This window comes from Gavialis gangeticus, unplaced genomic scaffold, assembly GCF_001723915.1.
Source record: "Gavialis gangeticus isolate Ggan-Ray unplaced genomic scaffold, GavGan_comp1, whole genome shotgun sequence".
NCBI lineage: Eukaryota > Metazoa > Chordata > Crocodylia > Gavialidae > Gavialis > Gavialis gangeticus.
Genome location: NW_017729024.1, coordinates 162,951,218 through 162,977,290, shown reverse-complemented (window position 1 = coordinate 162,977,290; position 26,073 = coordinate 162,951,218). Strand labels below are relative to the sequence as shown.

General features: G+C 43.8%; 1 protein-coding gene across 3 annotated transcripts in view; it reads right to left on the bottom strand.

Annotated features, from left to right (window-relative positions):
* The window catches only part of PDZD2 (PDZ domain containing 2), a 241,587-nt gene that overhangs the window by 83,855 nt on the left and 131,659 nt on the right, over positions 1–26,073 (bottom strand). For 2 of the 3 annotated variants that reach the window (XM_019518002.1, XM_019518003.1), the window contains exons 3-5: positions 16,087–16,229; positions 15,113–15,245; positions 12,406–12,573 (exon numbers count right to left, since the gene is read on the bottom strand). The exons of the other annotated variant lie outside the window; for it this stretch is intronic. In XM_019518002.1, coding sequence (XP_019373547.1) covers positions 12,406–12,573; positions 15,113–15,245; positions 16,087–16,229 — 444 coding nt within the window. The remainder of the gene's footprint in view (positions 1–12,405; positions 12,574–15,112; positions 15,246–16,086; positions 16,230–26,073) is intronic. 3 annotated transcript variants of the gene reach the window in all.

Below are 26,073 nucleotides of genomic sequence, written 5' to 3'. Positions count from 1 at the left end.
GGGGGGAGGTTTATTGTTGGGGGGGTTTTTTAACATCTGCAAGCAGCCAGTATTTTTACCAGAAAGAGATGCAGGAAGTAGTGTTTGCCACTGGGCTCTGCTTCAGCAGAGATCTTCAAAGGGAGGCCACTTCTAGGCCCTAGAGATACCACGGTCCTTCCAGCTAAACAGGCTTCTCATCCTGAATTCAAACTACTTTTATTTCCTTCTGCAATACTCTCCAACTTATAACTCTTAGCTTATATTTCTGAAATGATTAATTAAAAAAATGCTGTGGTTCTAGTTCTCATTTGAATAAAAAGAAGTTGAAATATAAACTTTAGAGATGTTTGCCTAAAGCAGGCATGTCAAAGATATGTTCTATGGAGCCATGTGTCCAGCCAGCAAGGCTCCCAGAAGGGCAACCCAGGGCTGGGGATGCTGTCAAACTTTGGGGTAGAGAGCCCTGTTGGGGGATGAATGCCAGTGGCTGGGGGAGGAGGAAAACAGCGACTGCAATCACGCTGATGCAGTGACAACTCACCCCATTGCCACAGGTAGGTCCAGATCTTGCCTGCAAGGCTCCTCACAGTCTGGATCCATACTGGGGACCAAGACAGCTTGACATCCCTGGCCTATGGCATGTTGTTCAAGACTATACAGCAAACAGATGTCTAGAATCACAAGAAAGCTCTGATCCCTGGTAAACAAAGACAACTAACTCGGCACTTGAGTTGCGTGGAAACCTGTCTGTCTGCATTTGTAGTTTGTAGATTTCTTCTTAAATGCACTCCGATTAAGGTAAGTCACAATTCTATGCATCATGAGAGGCAATGCAACTACTTTTCTTTTATTTTTCAGTGGGACACCAGGCACATACCAAGTAAAACAACATAGGAAGTAGTCTTTAGGCCTAGCCACAATGCACATAAATAGCTCTGCCAAGAACAGGACAAGATCCCCATTTATATCAAAGACTGGAGGGACTATTCCCATAATACTGCTGGTAATACTGCTTGATTTCATTTTAAAACCACTGTTTGTCACACTGAGCTCATAACATGATACACAATATTTCAGTACCGAGGGCTTTTCATACCTGCATAAAGTATCTAAATCCGTATGCGTGTTTTATGTAGTTTCTTTTTTTAAGCACATCATGTCCAAAACAGTTTAAGTGAACCCAGCTAGAGCTGGATGTTGTAATTACAAGACTGTACATAAACAGTCTAGAGATGTGATGAAACAACACTGCTGCTAACTCTCGAAGTTCTGGTGCTGTGTGTTAAACGCAGGCCCATGAAAATATCCCTTCGATTCTAATGTCACGAAGGAGTTATTTTTAACTTGTTAGAGGCTTTTGTTTTCCCTCAAGCCTGGGCAGTTATCCAAGTGGCCAAAAAGAGAAACAGCTGGCTACTATATCTGCTGCTTTATGGAAAAAAAATCTCATTCACAAACAGAAAGGACATGGAGATCCTGTATGACTGATCACATGTTTCCACTGCTGTGTTGACATTAAGCATTCAAACATAGCACATGGAAGAAAACCAATTACAACTGTGATGACTATGTAGATCATATCCACTTTAATATCTTCCAGGCATCCTCCAGCTGATCTGCAATGGGGGCTACACCTCAACAGAGAGCACCCTTAGAAATCTCATCCTAATTCCATGACAATGTGCAACAGCCCCCTGCCCTCTTTTCCCATTCCCTTGATAACATGCACAGCCTTCTCTCTCCTTACTCCCCTTTCCCAGGATGGCACGTGCCACCTCTCTTCTGCAATTATCAAGCATCCTGGTGGCAGCTGCTTACGTGGGAGAGACATATTAGGAAAGTGCCCTTTTGGTTGCTTTTGACATTATGCCGGTGCTGGAAACAGCAGGAGTCCTTGCACGGCATGAGGAACGCTCACAGGAACAAGGCAACTGGGACTTGGCACACAGGTTCCTTGCAATCATCTCTTGCCCAAACTTTTTACTATGCTTAACCAACTCCCCATGGTGCCACACTCCCCAAGGAACCTATCATGGTAGTTGATCACAGCCCTGTGTAGGACAGACCTTCCCTTGGGATAAAATGGAAGGTACAGTCTAAACCCTGATTGCCCAATAAACCTATTACATGTGAAATTGCCCAATATGTGGGACAGGCAGTATGTCTTTATAGTCCATCTCAATGTCTGTCAGTGGTTAGGGACCCACAAGCTGACTAGGACCTGTCAAGTTCAAAAGGAGTCCTAATCACAGGTGCAAGCAGCTGAGTAGAGGCTTTCAATGACAATGTAGCAAGCATTAACATGGCACAAACAGCTGACAGCAGGCTGTTCCTGCACTAGTTGGCAGGCTTAGACCAGAAATTCCCAGAGGGTTGGCCTGCCCCAGCTACTCCAACCGCCCGTGTGGCTGTTCTTGCCACTGCTATTACTGCCTCCATCCAACTCTTCCACCCCCCAGCCAGCTGCCCCTATGCTCCCAGTAGCACTCTGCTAGGAACGGGCAGACACACGGAGAGCCATACGGCATGTGTAGATGAAATGGGGGACCTAAAATTGAAGCAGTGGGTTTTTAAAAACACTGCTTCAATTTAGGGTGAAGTAAACCCCCATGTCATGCACACCTATGTCTTACCTGCCTCTCTGGCAGCAGAGGGTGAACTGCCAGCAGATGGAGCAGTCCCTGGGCTGCAGAGGGGAGCCTGGTGCTTCCCTCTGTAGCAGTGGCAGCCCCCCCACCCAGGCAGCACCCACCTGCAAGCACCCAGCTCAGGTGGTCCCAGGGGACACCACAGCTGCAGAGGAAAGGACCAGGTCCCCATGCAGCTCAGCAGGCAGGCAGGTTCCAGAGGGGAAAAAAGATCAGGCTCATCACTTCCCCCCCCCTTTCGGTGAAGCTTGTCTTCCTGGGCTGCTGCCAGGCTGCCTGTAGTCCTAGAGCTGCATGGAGCCCAGTGCTTTGTTGTGTGGCTGTAGGACATCAAACTAAAAATCCTTGGAGGTGTTTTAGTTTGCTATCCCCCCAAGTCATTTAAGGTGCGTTACACTGCCGAATGTGCTACAGCAGCTGGAATTAATACACAATACACATGCAAACACCAACACCATTAAAGTGGTGCAAAAGCATTTAATCCACTTTAAAGTGTCATGCACACATGCTCCTCATTTCATCTACACACGTCCATACTCTGCAACTCGGCTCATCCCCTCCACTCCTATGCTCCTGGGCTGGCGTGCGAGACCTGGCACAAGCAGCCTCAGCAGCAGGGGCTGCCCTTGCCTCTTGAAGAACAGGAGGGAGCACACTGCAGAAAGAGCAGGGCAGAGCAGGGTGAAGTCCTGGCCCTGCCACCTTTAACTAGATCAGTGATTCTCAATGCTTTTATTCTCAAGGCCCCCCTCCAGATCTTTTCTGAATTTAGATCTTTCAGTGATTTTCAACTGGGTGTCATGAAATTCAAAAGAATTATGCAGGGGATGAGGGGCTTGAGGCTAAAAAGACTGAAAACTGCTAGTACAGAGACTAACCCTTTGCTTAAAGAAATAGGTATTTAATGTCATTTTTAGCAGTACATCTTAACACTGGTATGATTTCCTCCAGCAGAGAAATGAATTACGTTATATATGTTTCTAAATAAAATATACACCCATGCACCCGCCCCTTTTCAGTTGAAAGAAGAAAGTGTGCTGCCAGTTTTAATCCAGAAAATAAAAATAAAAAGGAGTGCCTCGGGTATCAAAAAAGTCTGGGACACACTGGCTTAGCAGCAGCTTCAATACTGAAATCAATGGGATCTGACAAATAGGCGACTGCCATTGGCACAATTTAAATAGTTGCCCACCTTGTTGTTGGCACCTCAGGAAGATTCAAGATTTCCCAGAGCAATCTGGGCCTGGGAGCTCCAAGCCCGCTAAAAAGGCGAGTAGGTTGTAGCTGTGTTGGTCTAAGGACATAGATAGACAATGTTCTTTGGGTAAGTCTGATATATTTTATTAGACCAACTAAATAGTTGGAAAAAAAAAAATCTTAGCAAGCTTTCGGGTTCTTAGCAGGCCTGGTTAAGGGTTTTTAAACCTGAAAGCTTGCTAAAAACATTTTTTTCCAACTATTTAGTTGGTCTTATAAAAGATACCCGATTTAGAAAAAGAACCTTGTCTGCCTAAAAAGGTGAGGCATTCACAGCTAGCCAACTCCACCAGGTGGAGCATAGAAGACAGATGACTTCTCCCCTGTCCCTTCAGGATGATCAGGACTGCTGAGGGCTCTGTCTGGGAGAAACTCTCCACTAGAAAGGTCTGGTCCTCATGTAACGGAAGATTCTCTGTATCCCCTCCCATGGGGCAAGGGCTAAATGCACTCACTCTGTCATCCCTATTTCCTCCTAACCAAATCTGTGTCAGTAGAATACAGTTTATTCACCAACAGGTTTCTCTTGTCCATTTGGACGGTGGATTCTACCTGAAAAGTCAGTTGTATTTCAGTGTTAATTTCTGCAACCTCAGTGCCCTACTGTGAATGAACACTGCAGTCCTCTGAATAATTAGGTCCTTTCCCCAGCCACACATTTAATTGCTGAATGATGTTTCCTGTACCCTTTCAATGCTAATGCTTTCTGCGAAATTTCTGTTCCAATGTTTCCAGAAGAACTTTTGACCCCAGAGTGTTTTTTTAAACTTACAGCATTGTTATCCTTTTCCCTATTATGCTTGCATTGCTGGAGATAATTACATATAGATTCTCCAGTAAGACAGAGACTCGCAATGGGAAACAGCCAAACATTCCTAAGGTTCAAACAAAGAATTGGGACAAACGTATCTGCGCATTCACAACACTGGTTTATTTATCCTATTTCAGCTCCACGCATAGCCAAAAATATAAACAAGTTTTGAAATGAATAATTAAAAAAAACCCCCAACTCGTGCAATAAGTGGTATTTCAACTTTAACCAATGATATCCTGTTTCTGTTAGAAAAGGAGCATTAGCCCTCTGTAGGTCCTGGAAGTCTCTCTAACACAACACATACACAACCTCGAATGAAGGCAAATGTCAAGTATTTGAGGCCAACCTAGAATTTATGAAACCCAAACAAAGGTTAAACAACCAGAAGTACATCCCTGACCTTGTTGCTAGGATCAGGCCTTATCAGTTGAACAGACAGGAAACAGTGGGAAAATCTCCCTTGCTAGGCCATGCAGAAGTGGCAGAATCAAGGAGCAGAGGCTCTCACAGCCAAAATGGACAAAGTGATCCTTGCAGACCTTGGTACCGATTACCCACAATCATCCTCTGTCCTAGTCCAGGACCCAGGTTGCCCTATGCAGTAGTCTCCATAGGAAATTTTGAAGCCATGGAGGCACAGTTTGCTCCCACTGGTATGCACACACAAACCAGATTTTCCCCAACTCTGCCATTGGTCTGCTGGGTGACGTTAGGCAAAGATGGGGCAAGTCACTTCCCTTCTCTGTGTCTCAGTTTCCCAATCTGTAAAACAGAGGTAAAAACCTTTGGGAAGCTCTTTAAGATCTACAGATACAAAGCATCAGAGGAGCTGGGCACTAAACAGCAAGAACAATGAAAGGATTAACATTTTTCATTTTGCACAGAGCAACACAACAGCGCCAGAAACAGAAATAATGGCTAAGGATGTAGGAAGCAACTCGAGATCACAAGTGCCTCATTTTTTGCATGCTCAACTTAAGGCTTCCTTAAGGGTGAGATGTCCTGGAAGTTCTGCGAGCTAATTTTTTGGGGAAAAAAAAAAAGTCAACCCTCTTTTAGGTGTCTGAAACCAGATGGCCAAGAACTGCAGAAACCCTGCATCATGAGACACTGGAAATTCTTAGCAAAGTCTTCTTGTGTGCTTATGTATTTTTGCCCCAGTGATACAGTGGCCTGGCAGGGGATTGCTGGATTTTCAGTTGTAGCTGTGTTGGTCTAAGAACATAAGCAGGCAAGGTTCTTTGTGTAGATGTGATATCTTTTATTAGAACAACTGAGTTACTCAGTCAGTTTAATAAAAGATATCACATCTACACAAAGAACCTTGCCTGCCTGGCAAGGGATTTGAATTCATGCAATATAGAAGAATTCCCCACAAAAAGAAGAGAAGAGAACAGCCTTTTACTTGCCCTTTCCCCTCTCACTTGCACACAAATGGGGGAAATCTTGCAAGTTCTATGGAAGCTGTACCACAAGGATTAGAATCATATGTTTTTTATATTAAAATCCCAAGTGTGATTGGGGGTAATTTAGCACAACATGGTCCCATCTCAGCATTTCCTATGTGAAGTTACAGACCATTTTGGCTAAAATGCACTTTCAGGATATTAATAGAATGCTTTTTCTGCCTAGCAGCACAATTTTTTATTAAATTTATAACTTGAAGGGATGTTTCATGTTAAACAGAGCTTTACATAGCCAGACAGTGTAATAAAGGAGCTCCAATTGAATCCTTTTTATGAAACTTTTCCTTTAATGTAATGCAATGAATAGATTTTAAATAAGCCATAACAGCACTAGCTCGGTAAGGCTGTAGTTTTCAAGTGCCATTCAACTTTTCTACAGTGAGTTATTCAGCAGCTTGAAATGAGACTGCTGCTTGGCTGAACATATATAGAGCAATATACAAGCAAGATCCCTAAAAATATAGAGAAGAGAAGACTGAGGGGGCATCTGAAAATCTTCAAAGACAGGTAGAGATAAGCTTTTCTCTATGACTGTGGGGGACAGGACTAGGAACAATAGCCCCAAGCTTCAACAGGGGAAATTTAGTTTAGAGATTAGGATGACTTTCTGACTGCAAGAGTCATCAAGCATTGGAAGAAGTTATCTAGAGGACATGTGATATTTTCATTCTTGGAAGTCTTCAAGAGCAGGTTACAGAGACACTTGGCTGGGATGGTAGAGTCAGGGATGATCCTGCTTTGAGGAAGGGCTAGACTACATGACCTCATGGAGGTAGGGAGCCCTTCAAGCCCTACTTTTCTATGATCCTATAAATTCAAACATACATTTGTTATAAACCTCACTGTGCATATTCAAGTGGTATTGGATTTCTCTTAGGAAGGTCCTATAGAACTGCAGTAAGTGATATTGATTTGTTCTTTACCAAATACTTTGTATCATTCAGTATCTAGCAGGCTAGGTGCTAAAGTAGGAATAGTAATACATTAAGATTATAAATTATTTTGCTTTTCCAAAGTACTCAGCACTAAATTAACCAAGTTTGCATTGAAATCAATGGAAAAAGAATAGTACAATACTGAGTGCTTTTCAAACATCTCACCATATACTTTTTAATTAACCTTAAACCCATTAACTTAAAATCAAGTTAAGTTTTGTAACCAAAGTTGCATCTATTATTACAATAATTCCTGTAGTAACTATATTTCAAAGAGATTAGAGAAAAGAGGCTATTAACAAGTGGATTGGCTATGAGCTTGTGCATGTTCATTTCAGTTTTCCTCTATTGTGATGATTGGTTTCCTTTTTCTTATTATGGGGGTTTCACACAGCAACAGGGGTGAGGGAAAATAGGAATCTAGTCTCAAAATGCAAAAACGGTCAGTAGGAGAGAAGACCAGACAGTCTCCAAAACTACCTTTTTAAAACTGATTGCATCTCTAAAGCCTCACAAAACCCCAGCCAAAATAAGTAAGCGTCATCCTCCTCCTCCTCTTACAAGTGGGAAAATTGAGACTCAAAGATAAGAAGACTTGGTCAAAGTCAGCAAGAGAATTGGGCTTCAAACCCAGTTATCCCAGCTCAAATCATGGTCTCAGTCTCAATGTTCCACCTGGGTTGCAGCATCTCCCATTGGCAAGACAGACGTATATAATTTCTTCTGAGATTAGGACAACCATCCTCTTATTTACAGTATTCTGTAACATATCAACTACTTTTATGAGAAATAAAAAAGAAAAGTGCAATGGTCATTGTGAAGCAGGCTGAAAGCATTCACACATTTGTTATTTCAGCACCTGCAAAGCACAGTATTTTTTTTTTTTTGTTTACTGCAACTATAACGGCTTGAGGGGAAAAAGTATGTTCTTGGGGTTTTCCTATGCATCTGGTATCATACTTGACTTATATTAGTCCTGCTCCATGTTACAGATTAAGCCACATAAGCTATAACCAGGCATTCAAAACCCTGAGATGGAATCCATCCATCTAAGTTGCATGGTTTTCTGTAAGTGGTGTAGTTTAAAAATCAGTAGTGAACAGGGCACAAATTTGCCCTTTGGTGGGGGTCGCAAATCTTAGACCAGGTTCTGCCATTTTTAAACCAGTCGACGTGCACCAACTTTCTGTTCCGTTACAGGTATAAACCATTTTCCAAATCACTTATACCAATACAAGTGTAATGTCTGTACCTGGCCATAGTTATTATCAAATGTCGTAAAATCATTATTATTCCCATACCAATTCTACAGTGATGTATACAACTGTACTGTGCCTTATGACTGGGAACCATATATTGACAGTCTGACCAGCCTCTATGCCTTGTTATTAAGAAGCAAATCCTCTTGGTCCTTGAAAGGCTGTGTGATGCTCTACATGCAGGACAGCAAGAGTATTTCGACTTGTGCAGGGCACAGAAAGGCTGCGTACAGGCATTTGGGAAAGTTAGGGGATGGTTAGATCATGGTAAAAACAGCCACCCAATCTAACTTAGTTCTCCCAGATGCAGACCTTGTGCTAGTTAGGTGGATCTACATGCAAACTGTACAGAAGTTCAGGACAGTTAGATCAGTTTAAAAGTGGCCAAGCCAATCTAAGTTAAATACACCTCCAAGGTAGTCCAACTTAGATCTGTCTCACTAGACCCAATCTAAGTGAACTTCTGTACAGTTCCCATTGCAGTCCACTGGCCCCAGCCCCAGGGCTGAGCTTCTCCTACCTGCTCCCTGGCACTGAGCTATTTTTAGCCCTCTGACCCTTCCCTCCACCCCCAGATGGACAACCCCCATCTCACAAGCCATTCCCGGTGCCTGTTTTATCAAAGTTCACTGATGCCAGGAGCTGAGGAAGTAAGCTGGGGGGAGGGGGGGAGGGCGAGAGGGCTTGCGGGGGTAGGTTTGTAGGTGGCAGCTGTTTGTCTGCGAAGGGTTGGGGGGGATAAAAATATTCTCTGATCCCACAGACCTTGTGAGCCCCCTTGATCCTGTCAAACCCTCCTGGACCCCAGTAACTCCTCTCCCATGGACCCTGCTGCCCCACCCTCTCCTCCCCCCCGATCCTGATCAGGTACTTATTTTGAATACAATCTAACATCTCCCAAATGTCTATACACAGCTCAAGACCAAGCACAGGATTTATCACATCTGATTCATCAGCAGGGATCCAGGTTTTCTGTTTCCCAAGGGAAAACAGAAAAAAAAAAAAAAATGCAGCTTTTCCCTTTTAACTGAGAAAAAAAACACAATTTTTTCATTTTAACAGAAACACGTGGATTTTTCACTCTTGCGAAGACCTGTCTGTCTGCAGGCTGGCAGAATTCCAGCCTGCCAGGAGCTGGGGGGAGCGGGAGGACGGTAGTCAGGCAGGGAGCACCATGTGCTTGTGCACATATACACATGCACATGGCCACCAGGCAGCCCTGGAGAGCAGCTCACACAGGTAAGTCTCGCCAGAGGGTGGGGGAGCATTGAGGCCCACAAAGGGAGGGAATGAGAGAATGAGTTGGGCAGGTCTGAGGCTGGGGCTTGGACTAGGGCTGCTCTGCAGCTAGGTGGTACATTGAACTTTAGGGCAGAGACCATGTGTGGCCACAGGGCCTGGATGGGGAGTGGGATGGGGTTATGGGTGGTTTGTCCAGGGGGGCGGGGAAGGGAGCTGTCTCTGCCACTGCCTGCACTCCTGGGGCAAGGCGGGGGGGCATGTGCCCCCCACATGTGTGTAGGGTGGGGGCAAGCTGCCTCCTGCAGGCTTGGGCTTCCCACACTGCTGCCCCTTCCTCCTCCCCTGGCCTCCACAGCCCAGCGGGCAGGACCCAGCATAGCAGGGCAGAGTGGGTCCAGGCGGGGAAGCTTGTGGGAGCCCCACAAGCTCTGGAAGCCCCACACTGCCACGGCAAGATGCCTCCTGCCCACCTGGCAGCAACAGGGGCAGTGGCATGGAGTTGTGCCCCTCGCTGTTGCCAGGCAGGCGGGGGTACCTCAGCTGGCAGCATGGGATTCCCAGGAAAGGACTTTCCTCCCCTGCCTTCTCCCCCTCCCATCCAGAGACAGTAGCTGCAGCTCGCTGTGCTGCAGCCAGAAATTACGTTGCCCTACTTAGAAGCAGCTTCATTTGAACCCTCATACAAATTTGGAAGAAGTCTGAAGCCATACTCTTCTGTTTAGACATGGCTTTAGAGAGATTGCAAGGGGCTGACAGTACAACAAATGTCATTTTTGTCTGCGCCCATAGAGAAACAACCTGCATAGTAATGAACTAATATCTCAACAATGCTAAGCTGTCATGTGTAGGATTAACCTAGGGCAGGGAAGTTTAGAGATAAAGATCAACTGGATAGACACACTCTGAGAAAACATCACTACAAAGTGAATAACGGTCACACTTCAGGTTCATGGGCTGGATCCAGCCTGTGGAGCCATGTCATATGATCTGTGGGACTCATAGAGGGGAAGGGCCTGCTGTCCAGGGCACAGAGCCTTGAAGGGAATACATGTTGGCAGCAGGGGAAAAGCGGAAGCTTTGTTAACCCCTGCAACTGCTGCTCGGCCCACCACTGCACCAACAGCTGGCCCGTGAGGAGTGTCACAGCTGGGTTTCAGCCCAGGGGGCTGGGCAAGCTTGACACCCCTGGTATAGCAGAACCTTGATACTTTGCAAGATTGGGTTCCTTATTGTCCCATCAAAAATGAGGGTTTGCCAAGCAATTGGGCACTTATGCAGCAACTGCACACAGTTGTGTGGGGCTGCTGAAGTGCTCCAGCTGTTTGCTTTGGCTTTTATTTCACAAGGTGCCACTTTCTGGTGCAGGACCAATGATGATCTGTAGCTGAGTGGAGAAGTGGTGCCCTTTGAGGTCATGGCTTGTTGGATAGGACACGTAGCAGGTGTTTTATTTAGACTGTAGTAAGCATTAGCAAAAGTTAGGATGTGTTCTGAGCACATGGTAATGCTCACTAGAGTCTTCCAAGCCAGGTCTTCGCTGCTGGTAGCAGGGAGAGAGTGCCTAGGAGAGGGGGCTGCCCCTGCTGCTGGATTCTGCAGGTGCCCAGGGATCAGAACCAGTCTGAGACTCCCATGCAGTCCTGGGGCTCACAATCCCACAAAAATAGTGGCTTGTGGGTTCCAGCCCCAGGACCACAACTGACCAAATTATCTCCACGGAGCAGTCTGAAATTAGTTCAGCATGTGTTAATTAATATGATCTGGAGGGCCTCCTTGCTGGAAAAGATGCAACTTTGCTATGATACAAGTGCACTTAATGCGTTTCATCATTTCATAGATGTTAGGGGCTGGAAGGGACCTTACAGATCATCGGGTCCTCCTGCTTGAACATGTGGATGCTCAAGTTAAGTATATTTAATACATACTAAGTGTTTCGTTAGACATGTCCTTAAGGCTAAAGAAGATACCTGAATGGCTTTGTCCTTAATTCAGCAACCCACTGCAAACTGAGCAGCTTGAACCTCCCAGATCCAGGTTCTACTATATTAGCCATGCTGCATTACAGGGTAGTCTGATTTTTTCTAAAGGGTTCTCTCTCAGGTTTATTATAAACAAACAAGATTTTAGTCAGGCCCACCTGCTTTCTCTTATCTTATACTGCAACTGGAAGCACTTTGTTTTTGTTCTGTGTTCGTATGGTACATAGAACAAGGCGATCCTGGTCCAGCATTGGGGCTTCTAGTTATTGCACAATGTAAATAAATCATTGCTATCTTCGATTTAGTCTTTATTAAATGCAGCTTTGAATGGAATCCAAGGGGGGTTGCGCCTTAAGCTATAGTCCAAATTCTGAAGATCACACTCAGATAAAATCCTGTTCACATCCAAGGGACCAGTAAAACTGGGTAAAGGTTTCAAAATACAGTACAGACGCCATAAGAGGAATTTTGCTACAGAAAAAAAAAAGAAATACTACAACCCACACGCTTCAGTAACTTCACTAAAAGCATTAAAAGTGCATGTGAAGCAATGTACTAAGGGGGTAAAAAAGGTCACAGCCACAAATAACTCAGAAAATATAGGAACTTGCAGTGCTACTTTATCCACTTTGACCAAGCTTTACTACAGCATATGAATACAAGATAGCTTGATCTCAAGCATTTCATATCTTGGTTCAGGTTTCTGCTGACCACTTCTAACACAAAGGAAGAGCTGGTTTAATACCACAGACAGCCTGTCACATTTTTGGTGTGACAACCAAATTGGATAACTGAGTAAAAGAGTTTCCAAAGTCACACTTACAGCACCCTGAACTTCGGGAGATGTACTCCCTCCTTTGATATCTTCCTCCTCTGGTTTTTCATTCTCTTTGTTATCAGTGAAAGACACGGTATCTTGGACTGCACAGCTGCTAAGCAAGTCTGGCAAACTGGTAGATGGATACTTGAGACAGTCTGCTTCAGTAGTTTCCTATCAAAAACAATAAAAAGGCATGGGATGCGTTATGCAGAATACTGCTCAAATGCATAATGAAGCACTGCTATTTTACCGCTGGCATTTATGCTCCAGATAAGCAAGCCATCAACTTTAACAAGTAGATGCTGGAACAAGCTACAGGTTTCAATGTTTAAAACAAACAACAAAAACCATTTATTAAGCATTACACTTATATTGCCAAGTTGAACTCATTTAATGACCTTTTCTCAAATACTGATTTCCAAAGTGATTATAACTATAGGCAGGTGCAAGAAGAAAATCTAGAACAAACACTTCTCTCTGATGTAATATCACAAGAAGATTTAAAGACTACAAAATTATTATTCCATTTATGTCTTCAAATCATATTCTACACATTTGCTCATACTGTGTGCATATTTAAATGCACTAGTTTATATACATCTAGATGTGTGTATATTTTTTAGCAAAACTAATATACGTAAGGGTTTCTCGCATACTACTGGTTAACAGACGATTGTGTAGTTCAAATTAAGTGGTCTGACAAACTAACCAATGACAAAGTCCTGTCGTGAGCCGAATCTCTCTCTCAAGTCATCAACAGTGAAGGCCCAGCTATAATGGCCCAAACACATGGCTCAGAAGATAATCTTCAAATGCTCAAGCACCTGTGCAAGCAGCTTCTCTGTGGTGATCTGCAGCACATGAAAAGGAACCATGGTTGCCTAAGAACGTGCTTCAAGGACACTTGAGCACAGAAAAATAATCTGTCAACTAACTCTTCAGAGCACTTGCTTGCAAATATGTCAGACCCAAGTTGAGGGAAGGTATGGGCCTTCATGAACTGCAACAGCGTGCCCTTGGGCAGGGGGAGCATTCAGGGTGAAAGATGGGATAGCAGTAGCAGACTGGCTCAGATGCTGAACAGTGCAGCAAATTCTGTGACAAAGGGGCTTATCAGACATAGGCCTGCAGACTTATCTGTGCCCCCCAACCCTTGACTTGGCCACCTTCACTTAGGCATTGTCATCCTTGGCTATAAGGAACACATGATGATGATGATGATGATGATGATGATGATGATGATGATGATGATGATGATGATGATGATGATGATGATGATGATGATGATGATGAAAGGTCAAGCAGGTAGTATGAAAATTTACTCGCTCATCCTGTCAATTCAACCCAGACTGATTCTCTGTTATCCTGCACACTTTCCACTAGCATAAGTGACTATACTAGCTGCAGGGTAATTGTGAGTCAGGTCGTCAGCTATCTCTTCCAAGATAAATCCAGTGCCAACTGGACTGAATATAGAAGCAGTTTCTTCATGCAAAGAACATCCAAAGGGATCTGAAAAAGAATGCTGTCCTGTAGTATCTCTGACTGATTAGAAACCAGATCTACAAATCTGAATGGTTGCTATGTGAAACAAAGCAAAGAGCATAAGCAAGGCAAAGATTTAGATGGTGCATTGTTTAGGCCTCCAAATCCCGTTCCCAGGAACGTGAGAACTGGCAGAGTCCATGGAGAATGTGCTGACACACTGAGAACCTCAAAGAGCTTTCTGCTGCAAGCGCTCGGGTTGACTGTATAGATGCAGTTGCAGCATGAGCAGACAAGGACTTATGAAGGAATTCATGTAGGCTGATGCCCTATTTTCAGAAGAGAGCTTGACTGTCTCACTGAAATGCCTCTATTCAAGATAAAAAACAGAGAAGTTAATACCAAACTCTGATCCTAATAGAGGACTTCAGATGCACTTCACTTATCGAAGTATGAAAGCTACAAGTTCATGCAACTTGGTTATTGTTCCTCAGCCCTGCAAGATACATTTTTCTTTTGATAAATATGAACAGAAGGCATTAACGAGAAGCTATGCAAGAACATCCAGAAGAGATTACACCTCGCAATTAGATAGGCAATGAAGATCTATATTCCAAACTTAAAGGACAAAGGAGGCAAAAAGAACACTGTCTACTGCTCTATGCTTAATAATCAAATTATACAAAGCTTTCCACATCTCTGTTCTCTTTTGTGATAAACAGAGCTATTATTAATAAAAGCCTTTGAGGCTTTCTGCATGAAACTTCATGTCAGTTCCCCAACAAACTTTGTACCTCAGGCCATTGCCTTAACAGAAATAAGGAATGCAAACACACATCAGGAGACCTCAAGCATTTAGATAATGCAGAGATAAAAGCCACACCACAGGTACACAGATGTTTAACATATAGGAGAGAAGCTGAGACGTGTCTGTTTCATTCTGCATTGTTTTCAGAAAATGCTGTTTGCCATCCTAGGCACAAACAGTTATTCAGACTGTACAAACACATAGTTGCCTGGGATGTTCCCCCTTGCTATTCATTTACCATAGATTTATCAGACGTACATGTGTAATTTCAAACTCAGCTATAGAATTTAAGGGAGAAAGTGTGCATGCATAATGGTACAGACTGCTGAAAAGCTGCCCTTGCCAAAACACACACACACACTTTTAAACATGCATTAAAACAACTGTCAATTAAGAGAATGAGATGCTGTTACCTACCCTGCTTGCCACCACCAACTGCACTAGACCAACTGCCGATCGAAGGAGGGCCACGGCTTCCAGATGCGAAAGTCCAACCAAGGATTGACTGTTGATCATTAGGAGCTCATCACCTGATGTCAATCTACCATCCCTATGGAAATAAAGCATAACACACTCTGAGCCTGAATAAAGGTTCTTAGGCTCATGCTGTGTAGGAAAGTTATATTTAAAAGCTGATGTGCAATGAAGTGAATGAAGCATGACTTTGGTGAATCTAAACCCATTCAAATAGGTGTCATTTTATTAGCCCAAAGCCAGATGTGCACAGAGAGCTGCGTGGCTTTGAAAGAATCTCCAAATTGTGGCATTTAGGACAATGCTCCATATGGCATATAGTGATAGTTCACATTCTCCTTAGGCCTACCTCCCCCACTGTGGGAAGGCTTTCATGGGGTACTTCAATCCCCTCTCCCCTGCACTGAGACCTATATGCTGAGCCCATGATCACGTTTCTTACTAAAGGGAACCCTAGGATCCTTTCACAATGTATGGCCTAGGGAGCAATGGCGCACACTAAAAAGCTCTGTTCCTCCCTATGGCAGTTCCCATGTACAATGAAATCTTGTGACAAGAGAAGGAGGGAGGAATCTTGCATGCTGTCAGATGTCCCTGATTATATTCTAGGCTCAGTTAAATGTACATCATGGGCAATCCTTGGATCCAAAGGTCCTGCCTCACTCTCCCTTTGGAAAAATCCCCAGACACCTATAAGCACCTTTCGACCTGTGTTAATCATGGTGATAGGTGGGACTGCATGAGCATCCTAAGAGGGTCTAACATTACCAATTTAGGCTGAAGACCTCTAATATCCCTCTCTTCTGTAATACACGTGTTTATCTGACCACAAACGTATTCTTCAGCTTGCAGAAATGGTTCAAGCAGATGATTGATCAGACCTATGCAGCTTCACCAAGGAACAGCTGCTACATTACCTGTGTGCAGAGCCTCCTTCTTCCACATGCGCAACAATGATGCCGTGAGGTGATCGCTTCGACCCTCGGCCTCCTGTAATCTGGATTCCCAGGCCGTCTGTCCCCTTCACTATGTGCATCTTCCATATGCGGCAACCTTCTCGCTGAGAGAAAACGTGTAGAGAGTCCTTGAATTTGTATTTCAACCATAAAATAAAGTCCTGAAAAGGCCTAGGTTAGTCAAGACTCCACAGAGGAGGGTGGCAAGAAAGTAGTGCTGAATACACTGCCTATGGACCCGATTCAAACCCCTCTGAAATCAAGGAAGAGACTCCCCTGGACTTCAGTGAGCCTTGAATCAGGTCCTGGTCACTGTAGCGCACAAGTATCTGGAGTTGCTGAGCGTGGCCTTTTGTAATCTGTTGTCCAACATGGAGTAAGTGGAGAAGAGCAGGTGTCATGAACTCGTGGTTTGGTGCACGTGCAGAGGTTTGCTCGCTCTGGAGAGTTCATTCCTCTGTGCTACACAAGTGTTACACACACAGGCTCAGGCCAAGTGCCAGTGCCAGGCCTCTTTTCCTTTTGCAGGCTTCACTCAGCAGCCTTTAGCCCTTTCTTTAAAACCATTTTAAAATGGAAGTGAGAATTATTTGCAGTAACTGAACAGTTGGCAGAAGAGCAAAATATTATTCAGAGCTTTAGAAGGGCCCTAGGATAATACAGTCACATTGTAGTATCAATGTCTACTTTGCCACAGGATTTGCATTTCTAGAGGCATTGGCAGTGTCCCCATCTACATAGAAAAAAAGTTACCACCCTCAGCTTAACCACTGAAGGTCATAAGTATCCATATGGTGCGATACCAACCCTCCATTAAACAGTAATATGTCACACAAATAAGTTACATTACACCTGAAACATGCCTTTATTTTTATTTTTTTAATTAAAAAAACCAAGCACCCATCCAAGTTGCCTTGTGTGCTCAGCATGCAACAACAACAGCAACAACAAAAAACAGCCGAGCCCCAAGCGGCTGCAATTCCCCCTGAAACGACCAGGAGAAGCTCTCGGGATGGCACGCAGAGGACCAGTCATTCCACAATTCTTGGCAAAGTGAAGAGGAAAAGAGCATGTGCCCAAGGGAATTACGTGGCATTTCACAGATTTCTATGAAATCTATTAAATTTCTCATAGTGAAAGGAAGAAGTTGGTTAGAATTACAATACTGTGAGATTTTCAAGCTCAGAAGAGAAATGTGTCCCTCGTTGTCAGCTGATTGAGGTTTCTCACCTCTGCTTGTTTCTTACTTGCGTACACTTATTTCCAATGGATTTTACTTCACATGCAACTGATGTTTTTACAAAAAATTATGTGCTTTGCAGTCTGAAAACAAACTAACAATAAAAAGCCCCTTTTTTTGGAAACTACTGATACTGTAATTTGCTACTGAAGGAGGAGTTACATACCATAGGAAGCATTTCAAATTGCTATTTGTTTTTAAGACCTGGCATTGACAACAGCAGTGTCAAACCTAAAATGACAGCAGCATGCACATCTTTAGAAAACTATGTAGATCAATCTTTGTTCATGGTGGCAAAGTTTTAAGGTGGAAATCTGTGTCAGAGGCAGTCAGCCCAGTAGGCCCTGGAGCTCTCAAGTACAACACAATTCCAACAGGAGTTTCACATAAATGAGAAAAGCAAAAGGAAACCAAGTTCAAGAGCAAATGGCTGAAGACTGAGGACAACTCTAGGTAAAAGGTGCAGAATGTAGGGAGCGTAGACATCAGCCACAGAAAGCTGGGTCTGGAAAATTACATATATGGTGTTTAAAAAACAACATAAGAATTTGATTCTGCAAAACAAGTTTCTGTGCCACTCGCTTTCAAGGAGGCTGCACCTCAGTAGAGATTAAGTGATTTTCGGACCAAGTCCAAAACCATTTTAAAAAAATAAATAAAAAAAGGAGTCTCCAAATTAAACAGCAGGAAACAGGGCATGTCAGGAAGGGGCACACATTGTGGTAAATAGAGTAGTAGAATGGCTTGTGAAATAAAAAAAAGGACAGAAATCACATGTATTTATTCAGGCTAAAGGCAGAGTTATGCTACAGTTCTAGCATACTCGAGAGGTTTCTATTCTTCTAAAATGTGGCTAGTTTCATAATAAAAATAGCTTATCACACAAACAGAAATTCTCCCCCCCAGTCCCAAGATTAAGCTACAAAGATAACAATTTTCTCAAGTGCAGTTTTGAGGGTCTAATCAAGGAATTCCAGTTCACTACTTTCTAATAAAGTTTAACAAAGCAATTGTGATATTTTGTTAAGACAATTCAGAAAAGCTCTCTGGAATGACAGTTACGCAAGGAGCTACAATACAGAGTGCCATAACTTGCATTCCTCAACCGTTTGTAAACTGGCAAGGATCAGAATAATATTCAACTTAACTGCCAGGTTCCCTGATACAGGAAACCCCTTCAGGATGGCAAACAGCAATACTCTGCTACTTGCAGACATATTAAGTGCTCCCTCACCCCCAAGCAGTTTCACTGATACCAACAGCACCGCTTAAACACTACTCAGCTGAGCAAAGGTGAAGAATCTAACCACAATTAAAACCCAACAGGCTGAGGGTGCAAACCTTTGCTGCTTATTATTCATAAAAATGTATTTTTCAATGCCATTAAACTGTATTATGCTATGGTCCTTGGCTGAAGGATCAGAAGCCCAAAAATGGTTAACAGACTCTTGAGTCCTTACTGAAGCCCTAGATAAATTTTTATCAGGAAATCTGCACTATTCAAAATCAGACCACTCACTCTCTAGTTTTTAGTAGCCTAAATTATTCCGTCTCATCTGGACACCCAGCATCTTGCTACTCAATCGCCCCCTCCCCTTTCCAAATCACTAAAACTCATAAAATACCACCAGGCACAAGCTAAAGGAACCACAACAGCAACTGTGGCACTTTGCTCTTGCATATTTGCTAGCTGACTAGTCAAGATGTGTTCCTGCTCCTTGGTTATTATTTTTCAGGGACTATCTTCATAAGAGTGTCTCTTCAAGTTAACAGATTGCCCATTTCCTTATAACAGCTAACCCCTCTGTAAAGAATAACACGGGCATTCCTCAGACTACAAACATCTGGAGTTTACTAGAGGCTGAGCCCTGCCTTTTTTTTTTTTTTTGGCTCAGGGATATATATGGCTTTTGTTGACTCCATCATGGTAAATTTAAATAGCTTCATGCTGAGTCCAAGGATTTTAACAGCTTTGCTCTTAAACTTTGAGTCTTTATGACTAGCTTCTTAGTTTTATTAAATTCCCCATCAATAGCTTCCTGGACACAGTAGCAGAGCAGTTAAGGGCTCATGCTATGAAGTCCTGAGTTCAGTCTTCTCTCCAGACCTGCGCCAAAGGCCATCCTCATTCAACCCAGCTATATGTGAACACCTGTTTTTTTGGGCAGAGGAAGCAAAGGCAGCCACATCATTCTGTCACAGACGCCGTCTATAAAAATTGGCATATTTTAACAATACTGGCCAGCTCTACCACTAAGCTATAGACTGGTCTGACTTAATTTCATAACTGCCAAGCCTGAAGTATGATTCAGGCTCCCAAAATCTGGAGATCTAAAATGCTAAAAACATTATGGGCACTGACAGACACCGGGGGGGGGGGACAAACAACCCCCCGCCACACACACACACTCTACCACAAGCAGTAGCACGTTACTTTGACTCAGCTCCACAGTGTCTGTGTAGATTGGGCGCTTCAGTGGGGCTTTTTGGCTCTTTTAGCTAAAGCTGATTCAATCAGCTATTAGATAAAAAGCACCACAAAAGCCCCACTAAAGCACCTGGGCTCTACAGGTGTTGAGAAAGCTGAGCACAACTAATGTGCTGCCTCTCCTGGGCATGTGCTGGGCTTGGCGTGGGAGAGTGCAGAGTTTAAAGTGCCATCATTGGGGGGGTTTCCACAACTGCAGAAGCCTATGTTGTTTAAAAATAATACATCTGGGGTCTTTTTCATTGGTCTTCTGACTTCTGAACTTTAAGGCTTCACATTTTCAAGCTTCTCTCTGCAAATGTGGTGACTAGAAACTTACTTTGTCCTTAAATTAATGTAGTCACATGACTCCAAGATCTAGGGCTTGAAAAGAAACTCCAAATATGGTAAGGGTTGGCAACACTGAGGTGTCACATTACTGTGCTAGTGATTAGCTCTGGTACCCCAGAGAGCCTATCAGACTGAATTACCATGTAGTCCTTAATCATAAAAATTACAAAAAATAGTACAGGAAGAACTGCAGGAGGCCAGCTAATCCAGCCATCTGCTTAAGGCAGGATCAACGCTGGCCAATCCATCCCTGGCAAAATGTTTAATTAATTGTACAACTTAATGAAGTTAGTATCGTAGAACCATAGGGCTAATAGTAACCACAGGAGGCCATCAAGTCCGATCCCTGCTCAAGGCAAGATCATCTCTGTCTAAACCAGGGCTGTCCACCTTCGGAGTGTCCAGCAGCCTCCAGCCATACAGTACACAGATGCACACCCCCTGGCTGCATGCTGAGGGCCACATACCACACTACACTGCACCCCTCTCCCCCACAACTGTACATCCCAGCACCTGGCATACCACCCCACATGGATCCTTCCCACCACAACATGCAGCAGGCATGCCACTATACCATGCCAGCACCCATGCTATGCTGTATAGGGGCCCTGGGTCCAATCAGGTCACCTGGCCATGGACTCCCTTAACCCTGACCCCAGCTGGAGATGAGAGGGGTAGCCAGGAGACTCTGGCAGCAGCAGCAGCTGAAGCGGTGGGGGGAGCAATGCCTGGACTGCAAGTCTGAGGGCCACATGTGCCTCCAGTTAGATTGCCCTGGTCCCAGACAAGCCATTTTCTAACCCGCTCTCAGAAACTTCTAAGGATGGAGCGTCCACAACCTCTCTAGGTAATCTGTCCCAGTGCTTAACCACCTTCATAGTAAGAAGTGTTCTTCCTAATCCCCAACCTAAATATCTCATGTTGTAATTTAAGACCATTACTTCAGCTATAGGGAACAGTCTACCACATCCTCTTTACATCAGTCCTTCATGTATTTGAAAACTGTTGTAAAATCCCCCTTCAATCTTCTCTTCTCCAGACTAAATAATCCCACTTCTTTCAACCTGCCCTTGTAAATCATATTTCCTAAACCTCTAATCATTTTGTTGTGCTCCACTACACTCCTAATTTATCTACAGTTTCTTGAAGTGCAGCAGTCAGAACCAGAGAGAAAACTCCAGAGTAACCTCACCAGTCCTCTCAAGTTGATGCTTGTTAATTTCACATTTTTATTTTTTATTTCTTCATTAATAAATTAAGAGTAATTAATTCTGTCATTTCTATAAAAAGTCAGAATTCCCCATATGGCCTCCACCCAACAACCCTTGCCTCCTTTCCCACAAAAAACCCTATCTGAGCCAAGGTATTTTTTGCAATCAGAAGAGTCAAGCTAGCAAAACAGACCCTTTGAAGCACACCTTCAGTTCATAGTCAAGTAAACAACAGACACTGGAGGATATTTCAGAGTTCAAGGTCAGAATAAATTATTAGTTATTCTGGTGTAACCTTCTGCAGACCACAGGCCATTAGGCCAATGCCTTGGCACTGACTAAAGGTTACTTTGTGCATGGCTAAAACACATCTCCCAGAAAGTCTGATTAAAGGCATCAAGAAATGAAGAATCCACCATTTCCCCTTAGCCGATTTTTCAAAGGTCAAATCCCTTAATTTTCCAGAAGAAAATGACACAGTATCTTGCTTGGCTCATTACATTCAGACTTCACATATGTACGCGTGGATTAAGCAATGGAACAGATCTAAGGAAGTTGCAAAAATCTGCTTTATTCAAGTTCTTAAGAATAAACTAGATAAACAGCCTGTCCTGAGCGGTCTAAATTTACTTATTCTATCTTGGAGCAGCGGGGTAAACTAGAGAACTTGTGGAGGCCCCTTCCAGACCCACATTTCTATAATTTCACTCATTTATTCATTCTATGTCCACTCTACCAACATAGTGCTGGTGTGGACAGCACCAGAGGAACTGCAGATTACAAGCAATCTGCTGGAATCTGCAACAAGCAGGTTTACTCAATGGGTCCCACAGACGGAAACAAAGTGTTTCAGGCCACACAAGTTGTCAATAGCAGGGTAGGGAACTGAATCTCGGTCTCCCTTTATAGTTTCATAGTTTCTAGGGTCGGAAGGGCCCTGAGAAGATCATCTAGTCCGACCCCCTGCCATGGCAGGAAAGAGAACTGGGGTCAAATGGCCCCAGCAAGGTGTTCATCTAACCTCCTCTTAAAAACCCCCAGGGTAGGAGCCTGCACCACTTCTCTTGGAAGTTGGTTCCAGACCCGAGCCGCCCTGACCGTGAAGTAGCGCCTCCTGATATCTAACCTAAACCTACCCTCTGCCAGCTTGTGACCGTTATTCCTGGTCACTCCTGGCAGTGCTCGGGGGGAACAGTGACTCCCCCAATGCCTGCTGATCGCCCCTGACTAGTTTATAACAGGCCACAAGATCCCCCCTCAGCCTTCTCTTTTGGAGGCTGAACAGGTTCAGGTCCCGTAGCCTCTCCTCATAGGGCCTGCCCTGCTGCCCGCTGATCATGCCAGTGGCCCTCCTCTGGACCCTCTCCACATCCCTCTTGACCACTGGACCATGATGTCAATGATTTTTATAAATGTATCCTATGACAAGGAGGAATTGGCTTCAACCATATCCTGTTAATTTAAGCGGCCAATTCCTTTCTATGGCTGTTTTTATATCATGCTTATGGGACTCAACTTCTTTCCAACCTGGCCCTTACGGATCAGATTTTCACTAAAGATCATAAGTTTCTAAGTGAAAAAGTTACAAATAATTTAAATGATTAAAAAATAGCATGAACATTCTTCTGAATTAATTGCAAGAGAAAATGGGCCATTTTACATAACAGACCACAAGTGAGATTAGATGATGTTAGTTTCAAGGCAGTCCCTGGAGGCCGTCTTTCTACATCACAAAACCCACTGCACATTAGCCTCTATTCAGAAGAAGCCTACATCTGGAATTGCTAATGTATTATAGATCAGAAAGGAAGTACATTGCCAGGGCTATGTGGGGAGGGTTGCATTATGTCTGCTCCAAAAGCATACTATCAACGGTTGATTTTAGAAGCACTAGATTCCATCATTAATAAAATAAAAGGGAACATTTTGCTCCTAGCAAGATAAAATAAATAAATAAAATATTTAAACCCTTCCATTTCTTTTACTAGTTAATTGCAGGAGAGTTTATGGGGTTTAACTGCTTTGGGGAGAGAGAGAGAGAGAGAGAGAGTGTGATGTACAAGAAACTACAAATCCACACATAAAAGGAATCTGCATTGAAATCTTAACGTTTAAGAAAAGCTTGGCATGAGGAAGCTGTAAATAAATGGAAACAGAAATGCAATATGCAGTTAAAAAACAGACAGCAAAATGGAAAATATAAAGTAATTGTCTAGAAAACAGACAACTCGAATCAACACCATTGTTTCAGTAGATCCTACTGTAAATAAGCATAATGTTTCAAATAAAAAAAAATTTAGAAAGGTTATGAAAGCAGCAACAATCATGTGCCATCTTAAATTATATGGACTTTTCAGACATATCTATTAACAATTTACAGTCACTGACACATATGAGAGAAAAGTGTTAATGCAAAATGCCAATAGAAGCAAACAAAGCTGCCTTAGCAGCCTTTCTTAACTAGTAAGAGCCATGTCATAAAGGCAATATTTACAATAGACTCCAAAAAGACCAGTTGATCAATCCATTAGCCCTTCACCCAATACAGAGAAAACTCAAGAGAATAAATACTGGACCAGGCAAAAAAGTGGTAGGTATCCCTTTCAGGGTAACACCAAACACAGGGTTAGCCACTGTGGCTGAAAGTCCACAGCTGAAGATGTGACGGGCTAGCTGGCAGTGACAGCCCAGGGGTTTTGAAAGAGTAAAAGATGATTGGAGGACTTGGGATTCCCTTTCCTCACCAATCAGTCCCCAGAGACTCACCTTCCATGTCCCATGATTGGCCCCTTGGGTCACCTGGAGGGGGATAAAAGGGGCAGCATGGCTGACTCAGGGGAGACCAGCGAGGGACCACAAGGAAGGAGCTTCAAAGAGCTGGGCCAACAGGCAGAAGCAGTTGCCCCAGAAGCACCTAAAGGAGTGGGACCCTCAGCAGCCCGGCGTGTGGCCAGTAGGAGAGGCTTCCCACTGGGCTCCAGGGTTGCCTATGAGAGGCTGCAGCCAGCAGGAGAGGCTCCCCGCTGGGCTCCAGGATCCCTTACGAGAGGCTGCGGCCAGCAGGAGAGGCTCCCCAGCAAGGATCTGAGCAGTGACCCAAGAGGTTTCCAGCTCTGCTTCCAGTTCCTCCAAATCAGAGGCCAGGCAGCTTGACATGAGGCCGGGGCTCCAGGAAGGTCAAGAGCCCTAGTAGCTTAATACAGTACCAGCACTGGTGGTTGTGTGGTAGAGTTCCTGCTTACCACATGGGTGAGCAAAGTAACAGGGAGAAGTTCTTGTTGCAGTAGAAAGGGGTCATTGTGTTTTTCCTCTCTCTCCCCCTCCAGGTACCTAGGCACTGTTTTCCTTGTCATTTGACATTTTGTATTTTGTGCCTTTTATATTTCATCATCCAGTATTGTTTGTTCTGCTATTTGTGTTCTATATTTTGTTAACTCTGTCTTTTGTCAACCGGATGAATACGTCTATGATTGTAAGCATCTAACCTTTGTTGAATCCTGCCCCCTCGGGGCATTGTAGTGTCCCCTATACCCTCTGTTTTATACTAGTTATGTTCCCAGTACTGTTATCTCATTAAAAGGTATATGGTTAAGTCCCCACTGGTGATCAGGTTCTGCTCTATAGGGGGAGGAGAGTCCCTACACCTCCCACAGCACTTGTGCACCTGCTTTGATCCCTTCAATTGGAGACAGGATCTCTCTTGGAGTACTGCCCGGGTTACAAAGGTAAAGTGCAACTGCAGACAGCTTCCATGAAAGGGGCAGTTATGCTTAACCACTGAGGCAGTAACCAAGAAGTGACATGAACAGAACAATGAACATGTTCTCTCCTCTTAGCATCCTCTACTGGTGGTCTCCTAGAGGAAATTAAAGTGGTCTCCCCCAACAGAACCAAGAAAAAGCAAACAATGCTAACACTGCCTGCTGTCCCTTGGACTGAATCTCCTCTGGTCCATGACACAAATTGGTAGATTGCCCCTGACCACACCAGCTGGATATCCAACATGCTGAATATAAAGATATAGTTGTCAGCCTTCACTCGTGTACATCTTAAATATTAACCTTCATGACTCCCATTCTCACTAACAGAAACTTGTTCCAAGTGGATCTGAATTTTGCACATGTTCAGTGAAGCAATTGTTTTCTTACGTCCTGTACATTGCATTCTCAGCTGACATCACCTACAAGACTTTAGAGAACATTCTGCTAGAAAGGATCCTGTCTAATTGCTTTATTTTGTATGTTCAGAGGCAGGCCTGTGTATGTGGACTTCTGTGTTTGGGAGTAGCAAATAATTTTGAATGCATTCTTTTTTTCTTTTTTTTTTTTTTAACCATGTGCAATCTGCAAGCAAGAAAAAGGGCTAAATTAACCTATCAATGAATTGCTCAATGACTATCTTCCTCATCTTTAAAGCCAAGTAATGGTCTTGTTACATGTTGCACTTTGAGCTGTTCAAATGTTAATCAGCATTAGTGCTAGTTTGAGTTTGGAGCAGTCACACCTTAAGGCTAAAAACCTTCTCTGACTATCCCCAACCTGCACAGCTGTGACTTGTCACTACAGGGCTGTCGAGCAGGGGCCTGACTAGGAGCTACAGCTGTGAGTTGCCACTGCAGGGCTGGTGAGCCAGGACAGGCTTCTAGCCCTGCTCTAAGCGGAGGGGTGAGAGAAACAGAG